Raw genomic sequence first — 14132 nt, 5'->3', positions numbered from 1 at the left:
CAATCCCCCGCCCCCCGCCCCGCTAAATTCCTGCGGAGGGGCGAGCTGGCAGGCCGGCTCCTCCCCCTCTGGGCAGCGGGGTCCCGCCTCCCCTCCCCCACTATTTGGCAGCGTCTGGGGGTCTGGGGCAGCTTCGTTCATTCACCCGGGGGAGTTGGGTTTCCGGGAAGGGTCGGAAGCTCCTCCCTCGCTTCATGGTGGGTAATGGGGTGGTGCCTTTGACTCCCGGGGTGGAAAAGCGACCCCACATTCAAGGACGCCAGTGGCATTTTGAGCTTTACCAATCTAAACCAGGTGCATGGAGGGAAGAAAGTGCTTACTCCCAGCCTGAATCCTGAGCAGCGGTTCTCTAACTTTAGTGTCCTGTGGGCGACACCTGAGAGGCAGTTAGTAACGCTCCTCCTAGGGCCCTCCGTGAGACCTGCTGAGCCTCAGGGTCTGGGATAGAGCCTGGGAATCTGCGCTTTCACCGGCTTCCCAGGTGATTGAAACGCAGTGGCTTACGGACCCCACTTTGAGAAACGCTGACTGGGGTGCTTGCCTTCAGAAGCTGGACTGGAAATGGGTACTTTGAAGAGAACTGAATCCACTTTGCAAAGAATGTATATTGGACAAAGACAAAGTGTCTCTGTTGGGAGACATTGTTCACTGAGGATTAGCAAGGGAGAGCGTAATTTGAGTGTTTGAAGCCGCCTCGTTCAACTGATGGGGGTTGTGAATTTTATGTTCAGAGCGTCAGAGGACTTGCAGGTGAAATAGCTTCCTTTTGGATTGCACCCACAAAGCTCAGACACTTTGAGACATACTTGTGTAACATCTGCTGATACCAGTAGTAACAGGTTATACTAAAATGTCAGTTCCTAAAATCTGTCACACAGGGAGGTTGTGGTGCGGATAGCATTAAGTGTCTCTTGACACTCTGTAGTTTATATGTAATTGTCGTAATTCAGTTTTAATGATGAGTGAAGCTCAGACTTAATTTTCTCCCTTATTTTGAAGAGAGTTTTCTGCGTCAAAGGTGTTGTGCAAAAACAAAACAAAACAAAACAAAAAACCCTATGGGGGGTGGGGTTGATACAAACCTGAAGTACACCTTTTTCTGTCTCGAAGTCTGTAAAAGTTACTGATTTATAAAAACTGAAGGAATTTGGGCTACAGAATTTTCATTGGTGCTTGCTGTCCTCTTCCCTAGTCATTTGTTGCCCAGGGAACAAAAATAGCAATTGTTTGTATGCTGAAGTTTTGTGCTTCAGTTTATTTTGGCCTGGAATGTGAAGTTTGAAGATTTTGAGGTTCCGAAATATTTTTTTTTCTGATTTAGTCAAAATTGGAAGCTCGGGCTAGTTTTCAGGATCTTGTAGAAATTTCAGGATTTCTCTAATGGTTCTTTACCTGGAAACAAATATGGGCCTGATGGGGAGTGGGAGAGAGCTCTCATTCTCCTGGACGATGAGTTTTGTGTGTTCATTGTCCTTGGCGTTCCTGTTAATGCGGGAGTTTATGACCCTGGGCACCCAAGGAAATTTGCTTGCCAAAGTTTTACTTGTTAGAGGTAGGTGAAAGTACCTTTAAATCCTATGTTTATGTCTTGACAGAATTACAAAATCTGTTTCAAAGTTCTGTTGGCTCTTACTAGTTGACTTTAGGAATTTGGGGTCCACTGTTAAGTCTCTTTAGATTCTCGAATTTACTGTGGTCTGAACTTCAACATCGAGGTTGCTCTTTCTGTTTTATCATTGACTTCAAACCAGATTATCAGAGTAAGTTATTTCTCTTTTTCTTCTAAGGCTCTTCATTAAAAATAGTAATATGAATAGGAATTACCTTGTTTTTGTTTGTTTGTTTGGAGTTTCTTGTTGCCCAGGCTGGAATGCAATGGCACCATCTTGGCTCACCGCAAGCGCTGCCTCCCAGGTTCAAGCGATTCTCCTGCCTCAGTCTTCCCGAGTAGCTGGGATTACAGGCATGTGCCACCATGCCCCGCTAATTTTGTATTTTTCGTAGAGATGGGGTTTCTCCATGTTGGTCAGGCTGGTCTCGAACTTCTGACCTCAGGTTATCTGCCCACCTTGGCTTCCTAAAGTGCTGGGATTACAGGCGTGAGCCACCGCGCCCAGCCTATGAATAGGAATTACTTTATGGTGGTGGTATACATGTGAGAAAGGATTTGTGAGACTTTGGGAGGCTGAGGCAGAATAATCACTTGAAGCTAGGAGTTCAAGATGAGCCTGGGCAACATAGACCCAGTCTCTACAACAGCAGAAACAAAATGAGCTGGGCATGGTGGTGCACACCTGTGGTCCTAGCTACTTGGGAGGCTGAGGAGTTGGAGGCTGCAGTGGCCAATGACTGATTGTGCCACCACACTCCAGCCTGGGTGATAGAGGGAGACCCTGATTCTAAAAAAATAATGAGGCTGGGCATGGTGGCTCATGCCTGTAATCACAGCACTTTGGGAGGCTGAGGTGGGTGGATCACAGGGTCAGGAGTTCTAGACCAGCCTGGCCAACATGGTGAAACCCAGTCTCTACTGAAAATACAAAAATTAGCCAGGTGTGGTGGTTCATGCCTGTAATCCCAGCTACTTGGAGGGGTGGGGGGCGCTGAGGCAGGAGAATCGCTTGAACTCGGGAGGTGGAGGTTGCAGAGAGCCAACGTCATGCCACTGCACTCCAACCTGGGTGACAGAGTGAGACTCCGTCTCAAAAAAAATAAAAAACAAAAAAAAGGACTCATGAGAATGTGATAATTTGTGTATCTTTTGTGTGTTTTTTGTTTTAGAATTTTCCATTTCTTTGGATGGGATTAGATGGTAGGTAAGGGAGAACTTTTTAAGAGTCCTAGACTGGGCATGGTGGCTCACACCTGTAATCCCAGCACTTTGGGAGGCCGAGGCAGGCGGATCACCTGAGGTCAGGAGTTCGAGACTAGCCTGGCCAACATGGTGAAACCCTGTCCCTACTAAAAATACAAAAATTAGCGAGGCGTGGTGGTGATGCATGCCTGTAACCTCCGTCCGCTACTCGGGAGGCTGAGGCAGGAGAATGACTTGAACCCCGGAGGTGGAGGTTGCAGTGAACCGAGATGGCGCCACTGCACTCCAGTGGTGGCAGTGAGACTCCATCTCAAAAACAAAACAAAATAAAAAAAACAGCCCTCTTAATGTTTAAAAAAAGTTTCTGTAACACTGTGTGCTGGAGAGTTTGTGAGAGCTTAACACTGGACTGAGAGAAACTTGACCAGGAGGGAACGTAGGACAGTTGAACATTAGAACACCTGAACACTACTCTTCTCTTTGGGCAGGTGACTTTGGACTGCTTGCAATGGCAATTGTATGCACTTCCTTGGGAGCACTTTCAGATTGCTCCTGACCCCAGGAGCAATCTGGTGACTAGAGTGTTACTGGGAATCCTTTTAAAAAATTGTTTTTGCAGAGGAAAGAAGATTCTTCTTGTGAATTTCAGTGTAGTATACCCCAGGAGATTGATTTTTGCAGATGTTTAATTATGCTGTTGAAAAATAGATACTCTTTCTTTCACACATTTTGTAGTATTGTCTTTTCTAGATGTAAGACGTAGACCTTACGTGGTTGGGTGGATATCTTCCAACTTGTTATGAACAGTTTGTTTGGGAGAAATAGCCAAGGGGATTTCCCTTTAAATTGAGGACCCTAAATGGATTCTCCCTGGCTCTGAGAAACTCTTTGTTGCATGCTTTATCTTTTACTTTGATTCGTGACTGACCAGTTCTTACATCAAACATTTTTTTCCCCTTTGAAGTAAGAGAAGAGATACTTTTTTTTTTTTTAAATGTAGTCTAGAAAGAGACTAGGAATAGAACACTGCTGACTTGTTCTTATACCAAAAGCTGGAAGCGTAAACAGTTTTAATAAAAGTGAATGCTTTGTATCTTTTGATGTAACTTCCCTTTAGAGATTTTTGTTTCCCCTGTCTTAAATTCTCCGGCTATTTCTGATTGCTGTTTAAATAATTGGTTGTTACTATTTGAGTCATGCTTCTTTTAAAAAATGCTACAAAAATTCGCTAGCTCAGCTTTCATTTAGTTAGTATCAAAGAAATGATATCTGTGGCAGTGAACATTGGTAGCTTGTTCCAGGGTTTATTGTAGGTTTGTTCAAGTCAGTACTGCCTGTCTTGGCACTTAGGTTCTTGGAATACAAAGATGGATGAGGTTTGCCCCCTCAGGGCTCACGGTCGTCTGGGGATGGAGAAGGTCCAGACACAGGAACGGAATTTTACTACAGTCATGATACGTGTTATCATAGTTGTATAAACCATAAACAGATATCCCAGTTGCTGCCTCTTGTCCAGTCGTAATTATGAATAGTTTCTCCTTTCACTTTCAACTGTTCTGGTTTGGAAGATAATTGTATGTGTTATGAAACAATGGGGACATTCAAAAGAGACTTTTACTTCTGCCTGGCAGAGATCAGGGAAGGCTTCCTGGAGGAAGGTGCTTTCTGAGCTCAATCTTGAAGGGTAACTAGGAGTTAGGCCAATCACAGAGGGCATAAGCAGGAGCTGGTGACAACACATAGCAGGAAAGAAAGAGAGTGGGAGAGAGAGAGAGAAAGGGTGAGAGGGAGTGTGTGTATTTGCAAAGTGTGAGAATTAGCTATATCTATAAATTATTGGAACATAAAGTTTGTGGAGTGTCATTGTGGATCGGTAGAGACAGGCAGAGACCAGATTGTGAGGGTTCCATATGCCAGGCCAGTGAGCACCTACTCTGTGCCAGGCACTGTAGGCATTACTTACATTGTCTCTAATCTGATCAATAACTCTGAGAGGAAGACATCAGTATCCTTCAAAAGAGAACCTAGGTTCAGGTTGGGTTGTAATTTGCCCCAGTTTAGAATGTAAGAATTTGAATCTAACTCTAGATCCTGTTCTTTACCAGTGGGCCAGTGGACTTTGGAAGCTTCAGCTTTTGCAGTATGTGATTAAGGAGCTGTTGAAGGATTTTATTTGCTTTCTATTTTTATTACTATTTTTTGAGACAGAGTCTCACTCTGTCACCCTGGCTGAAGTGCAGTGGTGCCATCACAGCTCACTGCAGCTTCCACTTCCTGGGCTCAGATGATTCTCCTATCTCAGCCTCCTGTGTAGCTGGGATTACAGGCATGCGCTACCATGCCCAGCTAGCTAGTTTTTTGTATATTTTTGTAGAGACAGGGTTTCACCGTGTTGCCCAGGCTGGTTTTGAACTCTGAGGCTCAAGCAGTCTGCCCACCTTGGCCTCCCAAAGTGCTGGGATTACAGGTGTGAGACACTTTACCTAGCCGTATATTTTTTTAGATTCTTCTTTTTTTTTTAACTTGAGATGGAGTCTTGCTCTGTCGCCCAGGCTGGAGTGCAGTGGCGCGATCTCGGCTGGAGTGCAGTGGCGCGATCTCAGCTTCCCGAGTAGCTGGGACTACAGGCACCCACCACCACACCTGGATATCTTTTGTACTTTTTAGTAGAGACAGGGTTTCACCATGTTAGTCAGGATGATCTTGATCTCCTGACCTCGTGATCCACCCACCTCAGCCTCCCAAAGTGCTGGGATTACAGGCGTGAGCCACCGCACCCAGCCCCCATTTTCTAAAATTCTTTAAAGAGATGAGGTTTCACTCTGTTACCCAGGCTGGAGTGCTGTGGCTATACACAGACAGGATCATGGTGCACTACATCCTGGAGCTCCTGAGCTCAAGTGACCCTCCTGCCTCAGTCTCAGCTGGGACTATAGGTGTGCACCACTGTGCCTGGCCTGTTGAAGGATTTTAGAGCTAAAAGTGATGAGGGCAGGTTTGCTTTGCTGGGTTGACCTCAGGCTGTAACATGTAAGTTCTACCAGAGCAGGGATTTGGTCTTGTTTACTGTGAATCCCTAGAATTGTGCCTGGCACAAGGTAGGTGTTGCATGTGTTTGTTGATTGAAGGATGACAGCAGAGTCAGAATGGATTTGAGGAAAACAGGACTGGATGGAGGGATAGACATTAAGAGGCTGTTGTGTTGGGTCAGGAAAGAGACTGGTTTTGGGACTTGGGGGACAGATGAGAGAGAAGGATGACACCTGCGTTTCTGAATTAGGTGATTATACAGGCTGTCAATCAAGGTAGGGAGTACAGGAAGAAGAGTGGGTCTGGAGAAGAGGTGAATTAGAATTGCCAATTAGATGAATTAAGAGTAGAGCTGAATTAGAGTAGATAATGAAGGGGTACAATCAGTACACAACTGAATATTTGAATCTGAAATTTCGGGGAGACATCAGGGCTAGAGGTAGAGATTAGATAGTTACCAGAGTTTAGGTAGTAGCCGAAACTGAGATGATAATGTTACCCATGGAGAATGGAAAATCTGAAAAGAGAAGCAAAGAATAGGATCATGGGAAATAGGGGTTTTATTTTAGTACCTTCTCCAAACCTTGACTTTAGTGCTGAGGTCTTATGTTCTTCCATAGAGAGTACCTTCCGCAGCAGACCTGTCAGATGAGATCAGGCACGTCCAGGGTGGTATGGCCGCAGACAGCAGTGTCCTATCAGACTTACTGCTTTATGTGTTGCTTGTGACAGCAGTACTTGGTTATGGTAGTTAAATGGACTGTAAGACGTTAGCTTGATTTGGAGTACCCTCAGTAGCTGCACAGGTAGACAAAGTACAAAGATATTGACAGCTTTTTTCCTCTTTTAGAAGAGTAACATATCTAAGAACTCTTAAAGCAAGAGAGCTGCAGTTGCACACTAAGAAAATACTGCAATACTGCCATGACTTGGTTATAGATGATGCTAACATAAATGGGATATTCTGTTTCTCATTGCACCAGTCATGCAGAATCATAGCATCATGTTGCCAAATGGCAGAACGTACTGTGGCAGTTAACACCGCAGATTATCAACACAGTGGCAAAAAGCACCATTTAAAAATATGGGTACTTGGTCGGGTGTGGTGGCTCACTTCTATAATCCCAGCACTTTAGGAGGCTGAGGCGGGCAGATCACCTGAGGTGAGCAGATCACCTGAGATCAGGAGTTCGCCTGGCCAACATGGTGAAGCTCCGTCTCTACTAAAATACAAAAACGTTGGTGCAGTGATTCTTGGACTTTTATGTGCATAAGAATCACCTGGTAGGTCTGGAATAGGGGCCATGAATTTGCACACACACACATATATATATATATATGTATGTATAGGTACTAATTAAACTTCCTTGGGAAAGAAAATGTGAATGCATTTCTGTCTCATGTTTCTTGTGCAGCGCTATATATTCTGTGGTTTAGCAGTATTAACAGCATCAAGTTAAACAATAACCAATATTGCTAAGGTCTCACATACTATACAATGTATGCTGAGAAGATATGCATCCTTAGAATTGAGAATTTGAACATTTCAGTTAATTGCAGTAACTTTCAGTAACTGGATATGTGTGTGATTTGATTTCTGAAGTAATTTTAACTGTGGAAAAACTAAGTTGTCTCCAGTGGTACCTCATAGCAGAACTTTAGCCCATGATATATGGATGGATGGATATAAATGGAAATTGTACACTGAAATTAGGACGTTTATATTTCTTCAGGTATTAGAAAACTACTCGGATGCTCCAATGACACCAAAACAGATTCTGCAGGTCATAGAGGCAGAAGGACTAAAGGAAATGAGGTTTGTATTCTTGTTGCTTAACGTGAGGGTTTCATAGGACATGTGTCTTTCTGTAGTTGTGTAGTGATGTGAGTAAGTAAACCTGTGTATATATTTGTGCTTCTGTGTCTGATAGTGAAGTAGAACTATCCATTTCCCAAATTGTGTGTCGTCTGAGTGGAGGGGTGGCAGTGGGTGAACATCTATTTGTTTTCATTTAGAGGTGCAGTGGCTTTCCCCATCTCCTTGCTCTTCCTTAAATCTTGGCATGGAGCTTGTTTTTTGTGTAAGGAGGCAGGGCACATTTTCTCTTGTGTTGTTTCAGAAGTTTCAGACCTGATAGTCTCTATTGTGCCTAAAACTACCCTTTTCTCTATGCCGTATCCCTGAAGTTCTTTTAGGATAAAAGAACGGTGGTCTCATCAACATAAAAAACCCACTGACATTTTTTCCCCCTACTAATTCCAGTCATATATTATATAAATTTACTAAATTTTGAGGTGACCTTTGTTTTCTCAATTTATGACATAGTTTTCCTGGAGAAGTAACAAGTTAGAAACATAGAATTGCTGGCCTGAAAGCCAGTGACTATCTTTAATCTTTCTTTTTCCTTATCCTAACTTCAAACTTAAAAAAAAAAAAGAAGGGCTGAGTGTGATGGCCCACGCCTGTAATCCCAGCACTTTGGGGGGCCAAGGCAGGCAGGTCACTTGAGGTCAGGAGTTTGAGACCAACCTGGCCAACATGGCAAAACCCAGTATCTACTAAAAATGCAAAGATTAGCCGGCGTGGTGATGCGCACCTGTAGCCTGTAGTTCCAGCTTGGGAGGATGAGGCTGGAGAATTGCTTGAACCCGGAGGACGGAGGTTGCAGTGAGCTGAGATTGCACCGCTGCACTCCAGCCTGGGTGACAGAATGAGACTCCGTCTCAAAAAACAAAACAAAACTAAAAATGCAAAGATTAGCCGGCGTGGTGATGCGCACCTGTAGCCTGTAGTTCCAGCTTGGGAGGATGAGGCTGGAGAATTGCTTGAACCCGGAGGACGGAGGTTGCAGTGAGCTGAGATTGCACCGCTGCACTCCAGCCTGGGTGACAGAATGAGACTCTGTCTCAAAAAACAAAACAAAACAAAAAACAAAAGTCCTTAAATGAGGAAAGAGGAGAGCACTACACAGTCCCTGCCTGGGACTCAGAGCAAACTTCATGTTTTTGCTAGTCAAACTTAGCAAAATGACCTTTTTGGGGTCAGAAGGCCCTCACTTTCCTGTTGTCAGTTCATACATTCTCAAGTTGATGTTTTGTGGGGAGGGAAGATTTAAGATTGTCTACATCACATTTATTTGACTTGTACTTATCCACTGTGTAGTGTTATAATTGTGCTTTATTTTTGTTTTTATGGGCTATTTCCCATCATGCTGCTGTCTGCATTGCTGTTGGACCACTTTGCCTATAGAAGGTAAATGAGTCCCTTTGGGACATATGAAATTGAAAACCTTAACTTGTTTCTGCTTCTTGTTCTTAGAGGAATTATGAAGCAGTCATGGTGGCTCATGATGAGTGAGCAGCTCTGTAATTTGTAGACAGAGGTATAATATGTAGGAGTCACAGAAGAGCTGTGCCAGCATGCTGTTCTCCTTGTAGCAGAGATGCTAGCACACCCACTTGATACTCCAGATTTTGCACAAGGTTTCTTTTAGAGATTGGTTCTTGGTGAAAAATTTTTTAGCATCCAGTGTGTTCCAAGGCAAAATAAGTAATAGTTTTTTAATGGTTTTTTTAGACTCAGAATTTATTTTTAACACTGCATAAATTAGGGCCTCTAGTTCTGAAACATGCAAAGAGGCTTACTTAAGCTATTTATATATTTTTTAACATGCTGGGGAGAGGGAAGAGAGGGTGCACAGGTGACTCCTAGCACTAATATGCTAGTGCCAAACTCAGTTAATATTAATAATGGGCATTTGTTGATATTTTTGGTAGCTTTTCTATTTTAAGATTCAGTAAGTAGCATCCTTTGCACTGAACTGTCACTGTTTCGCAACCTGCTGTTGTGGTAAGGACCATGAAACAACTGAGTATGCCATTGTTTCACTTTAACGTATAAGCATTACTGGGAACTAAATCCACTTGACTGTCTTTTTGCATTTAGGTTTAAATAATTGTTCCCGGGTAGATACAGAATAAAACTCAATCTCCCCACTCCCAACAGAGAAAAAAACAAATGAAATACTGTTCTTTTTGTTTACTTACTAGAAAATGTTTAACTGGAAAAAAAGTTCTGCTTGTTTTATTGGCAAAGGACCATTGATTTTGTGATTTTTTGTGATAATCTATGACAGTTTCTGAGTATGATATGTAAATTGAAATATAGAGGCTAGGAAACTTTTAATAGTAAAATTTTATTAATTTATTGAAATATAACTTGAAAAAATTGTGTGGTTTTTCTAAATTTCTTGGAAATTTGATTTATATTGTCAAAAAGCACTGAAGAAGTGTTAGGTATGGATTTCAGGTATCACATGTTTATTCCAGAGTTCCCTGAGTGTGATTGATGTGAATTTCATTTGGTTATTCTTTTACTATTTTCACAGTGAAATTGTCATGAGATTTTTTCTTTTGTATTTCTTGCTTAGCTTTTTCTCATTTAAGAATGAATTGGAGGGATTAGGTCTTTAGGCAGATGGATTGTATGACCCTCATCCATTCTTTTGTGGTTTTACAGTGGGACGTCCCCTCTCGCATGCCTCAATGCTATGCTACATTCCAATTCAAGAGGAGGAGAGGGGTTGTTTTATAAACTGCCTGGCCGAATCAGCCTTTTCACACTCAAGGTAAGTGATATAAACTCTGTCTTGGTGCATTGATTCTTGGACTTTTAATGTACATAAGAATCACCTGGTAGGTCTGGAATAGGGGCCATGAATTTGCATTTCTTATGCAGTCAGGTGACACTGATGTTGTTCTTTTTTTTTTTTTTTTTTTTTTTTTTTTTTTTTTTTGAGATGTAGTCTCGCTCTATCACCCAGGCTGGAGTGCAGTGGGGTGAGATTTTGGCCCACTGCAACCTCTGCCTCCCGTGTTCAAGCAATTCTCCCGCCTCAACCTCCCAAGTAGTTGGGACTACAGGCACGTACTACCATGCCCAGCTAATTTAAAATTTTTTTAATAGAGACGGGGTTTTGCCATGTTGGCTGGGCCGGTCTTGAAATCCTGACCTCAGGTGATCCACCTGCGTCGGCCTCCCAAAGTGCTGGGATTACAGGCATGAGCCACCACACCTGGCCAGATGCTGTTAGTTGTAAATGGCACTTTGAGGTGTTCGAATATGAATCGGATATTAGAAATTATTTAGTCATAGCAGCTCTTGTCTGTGTGCTCATCTTTGCTTGTCTATATCTTTGTAGATTGTACAAAATTGAAGCATAACTGTGTATGGGCATAATTGCAGATGTGCCTTTTTTTTTTTTTTTTTTTTAATTCTGAGATGGAGTCTCGCTCTGTTGCCCAGGCTGGAGTGCAGTGGTGCAATCTCAGCTCATTGCAACCTCCACCTCCCAGGTTCAAGCAATTCTGTCTCAGCCTCCTGAGTAGCTAGGATTACAGGTGTGCACTACCATGCCCAGGTAATTTTTGTATTTTTAGTAGAGGCGGGGTTTCACCATGTTGGCCAGGCTTGTCTTGAACTCCTGACCTCATGTCTATCTGCCTCAGCCTCCCAAAGTGCTCGGATTATAGGTGTGAGCCACCGCGCCAAGCCACAGATGTGCCTTAATTAGAATTTTGTTGTAGTAATTATGTGAAGAATAAATTACTGGGCAGCTAAAGTAAGACCTACTCCATGGAAAATAACTGAAATGTGAACATAGTTGTGGAAATTCAAAAACTCATTAACATTTACTAAGTGACAGTAATTATAAAGGAAGAGTACTTAAATCAGGTAGAGTTCATAATAAAACTTAAATAGGGCTGAAATGAACAGGCTAATTAGTTTTCCACCATTTGTGATATATATGGCAATCATTTAGACCAGGGGTCTGAAAACCTTTTCTGTAAAGGACCAGAAAATCAATGTTTTTCGTTTTGTGGATCATACGGTCTTTGTCTTAAGCACTCAGGTCTGTCTTTGTAGTAGGAAAGCAGCCATACCCAAATGAATGGGCATGGCTGTGTCCCAAAAAAAAAAAAGAAGAGTATTTTGTTTACAGATGTCTGTTTTACTTATGAAAACAGGCTGCAGGTCAGATTTGATTTGGGGCTGTACTTTGCCGACCCCTAATTTAGATATAAGATGACTTGTCGACATTGGAGAAACTGAGAATTTGATGCTGACCCTTTCATTCTTCCGTAGTGTGTAATAAATTGTAGCGGTCAGTACAAACTTTTTTCTTTAAGTTTTGTTTTCTTGATGGACTGTATTCAGAATAAATACCTGAACAAATACCAACTATGTAACATAAAGCCATAAAACTTGATCTTTATATATAAATAAAGTTTGTCTTGTGGTCATATCTGTGCTGTTTTCTATATTGTTTTTATATCCAATAGTTTGGTCTTCTTTTTCCTTTCAGTTTTGCATGCTTTTCTTGTCATTGAGCCTTGGAAGAGACAGAGCCACTGAGCTCAAAACCTAGCTTTGTAGGGTCGGGTGTGGTGGTTCACACCTGTAATCCTAGCACTTTGGAAGGCTAAGGCAGAAGGATTGCTGAAACTCAGGAGCATGAGACCTTGTCTCTATTTAAAAAAAAAAAGCCTTGCATGGTGGTGTGTGTGCTTATAATCTTAGCTACTCAGGAGGCTGAGGCAGGAGGGTAGCTTGGAGATGGAGGCTGCAGTGAGCTGTGATCACACCACTGCTCTCCAGCCCGGGCCACATAGCAAGACCCTGTCTCAAAACGATAAACCTAGCTTTGTAACTTGGGAGGGATTTAACCCCTCTTTTTGGTGACATGTGCATCCCTGGCATTGAGTCAGTCCTTAATAAATGATAGCCTTTATGATGATCTGAGGTTTTTCATCCTTAATTGCCTGTTAATAGTACTTTTCTATTAATATTATATATTTTTTGAGACAGGGTCTTGTTCTGTCACCTGGGCTGGAGTGCAGTGGCACAATCACAGCTCACTGCAGCCTTGACCTCCTAGGCTCAAGTGGTCCTCACACCTCAGCCTTCTGAGTAGCTAGGACTGCAGGCGCATACCACCATGCCTGGCTAATTTTTTTGTATTTTTTGTGGAGAAGGAGTTTTGCCATGTTGCCCAGACTAGTCTCGAACTCCTGGAATCAAGCGATCCACTGACTGTGGCCTCCCAAAGTGCCAGGATTACAGACAGGAGCCACTGCACCTGGCCTGTTATTTTTTAATGTAATATTAATTTATATTTTTAGAAACAGGGTCTCACTCTGTTGTCCACAGCTGGAGTGCAGTGGTGTAATCATAGCTCACTGTAGCCCTGAACTCCTGGGCTCAAGCAGTAGTGCCACCTCAGCCTTCCGAGTAGCGTACACCACCACCCGGCTAATTTTTCAATTTTTTTGTAGAGATGAAGTCTTGCTATGTTGGTTAAACTGGTCTCAAACTCCTGGCCTCAAGTGATCTTCCCACCACAGCTTCACAAAGCACTGGGATTACAGGTGTGAGCAACCATACCTGGTCCTCTATTATCATATATATAGTGTACTGTTACATATGCTATAATTATATGTAGTTGTAATTATTTAATACATATTATATGTTTATTACAAATATGTCTGTTAATGGTATATTCTATTTTTAAAAGGAAGGATAGTTACTTTTTTCTATGGGTACCTTAAGGGCAGGAACTGAGTTTTATTTATGTTTGTAATTTGGCTCTGGGCAGAATTCTTGCTTGGCATAGTACATGCTTTATGCGTGAACTGAATTATATTTCTTCATCTTAATTTTACAGGCATGAGCCACTGCACCAGGCCCCTTCATCTTAATTTTAATGTGTCTTTGAATAAACACCATTATATGAACCTGCTGTAAGCTTGGGAGTGGTCTGTTAGTCTACAGCTTGTGTCTGAGATGTGCTAATTGAATATTTGCTCAGTACCTCATCTTAACTGCCTTTGGCTTTATGTTGCTTATCCTTCATAGTATCTTGTTCATTGGCCTTTTACATCCATAGGCATCACTTCTCTGATATTCGTTGTGCTCTTTTAATGGATTAATGGTTTGCTTGGTTGGTTCCTCTAGTTAGACTGTAAACTCCTTGAGAGCAGAGTCTGTATTTTATTCATTACCCGCAGTACTAGGTACATAGTTGCCTTCAATAAATATATATTTAACGAACAAATTTAGTGAATAATGGCTACATTTTTGTACTTCGTTATTCTCTTTTTTTTTTTTCCTGAGACCATGTCTTGCTCTGTCACCCATGCTGGAGTGTGGTGGTATGATCTTAGCTCACTGCAACCTCCACCTCCCAGGTTCAAGTGATTCTCCTGCCTCAGCCTCCCGAGTAGCTGG

At 42.4% G+C, this 14132-nt stretch overlaps 1 protein-coding gene across 1 annotated transcript in view; it reads left to right on the top strand.

Annotated features, from left to right (window-relative positions):
* Positions 1–24: 24 nt before the first annotated feature.
* Positions 25–14132, top strand: part of ASXL1 (additional sex combs like transcriptional regulator 1) — an 85357-nt gene continuing 71249 nt past the window's right edge. Inside the window, exons 1-4 of the mRNA XM_011959875.1 lie at positions 25–294; positions 7579–7661; positions 9096–9098; positions 10365–10473. Coding sequence (XP_011815265.1) covers positions 7606–7661; positions 9096–9098; positions 10365–10473 — 168 coding nt within the window. The 5' untranslated portion in view covers positions 25–294; positions 7579–7605. The remainder of the gene's footprint in view (positions 295–7578; positions 7662–9095; positions 9099–10364; positions 10474–14132) is intronic.

The sequence above is a fragment of the Colobus angolensis genome, unplaced genomic scaffold (assembly GCF_000951035.1).
Source record: "Colobus angolensis palliatus isolate OR3802 unplaced genomic scaffold, Cang.pa_1.0 Scaffold114, whole genome shotgun sequence".
Classification (NCBI taxonomy): Eukaryota; Metazoa; Chordata; class Mammalia; order Primates; family Cercopithecidae; genus Colobus; species Colobus angolensis.
This window is presented reverse-complemented; position numbering and strand designations above follow the sequence as displayed.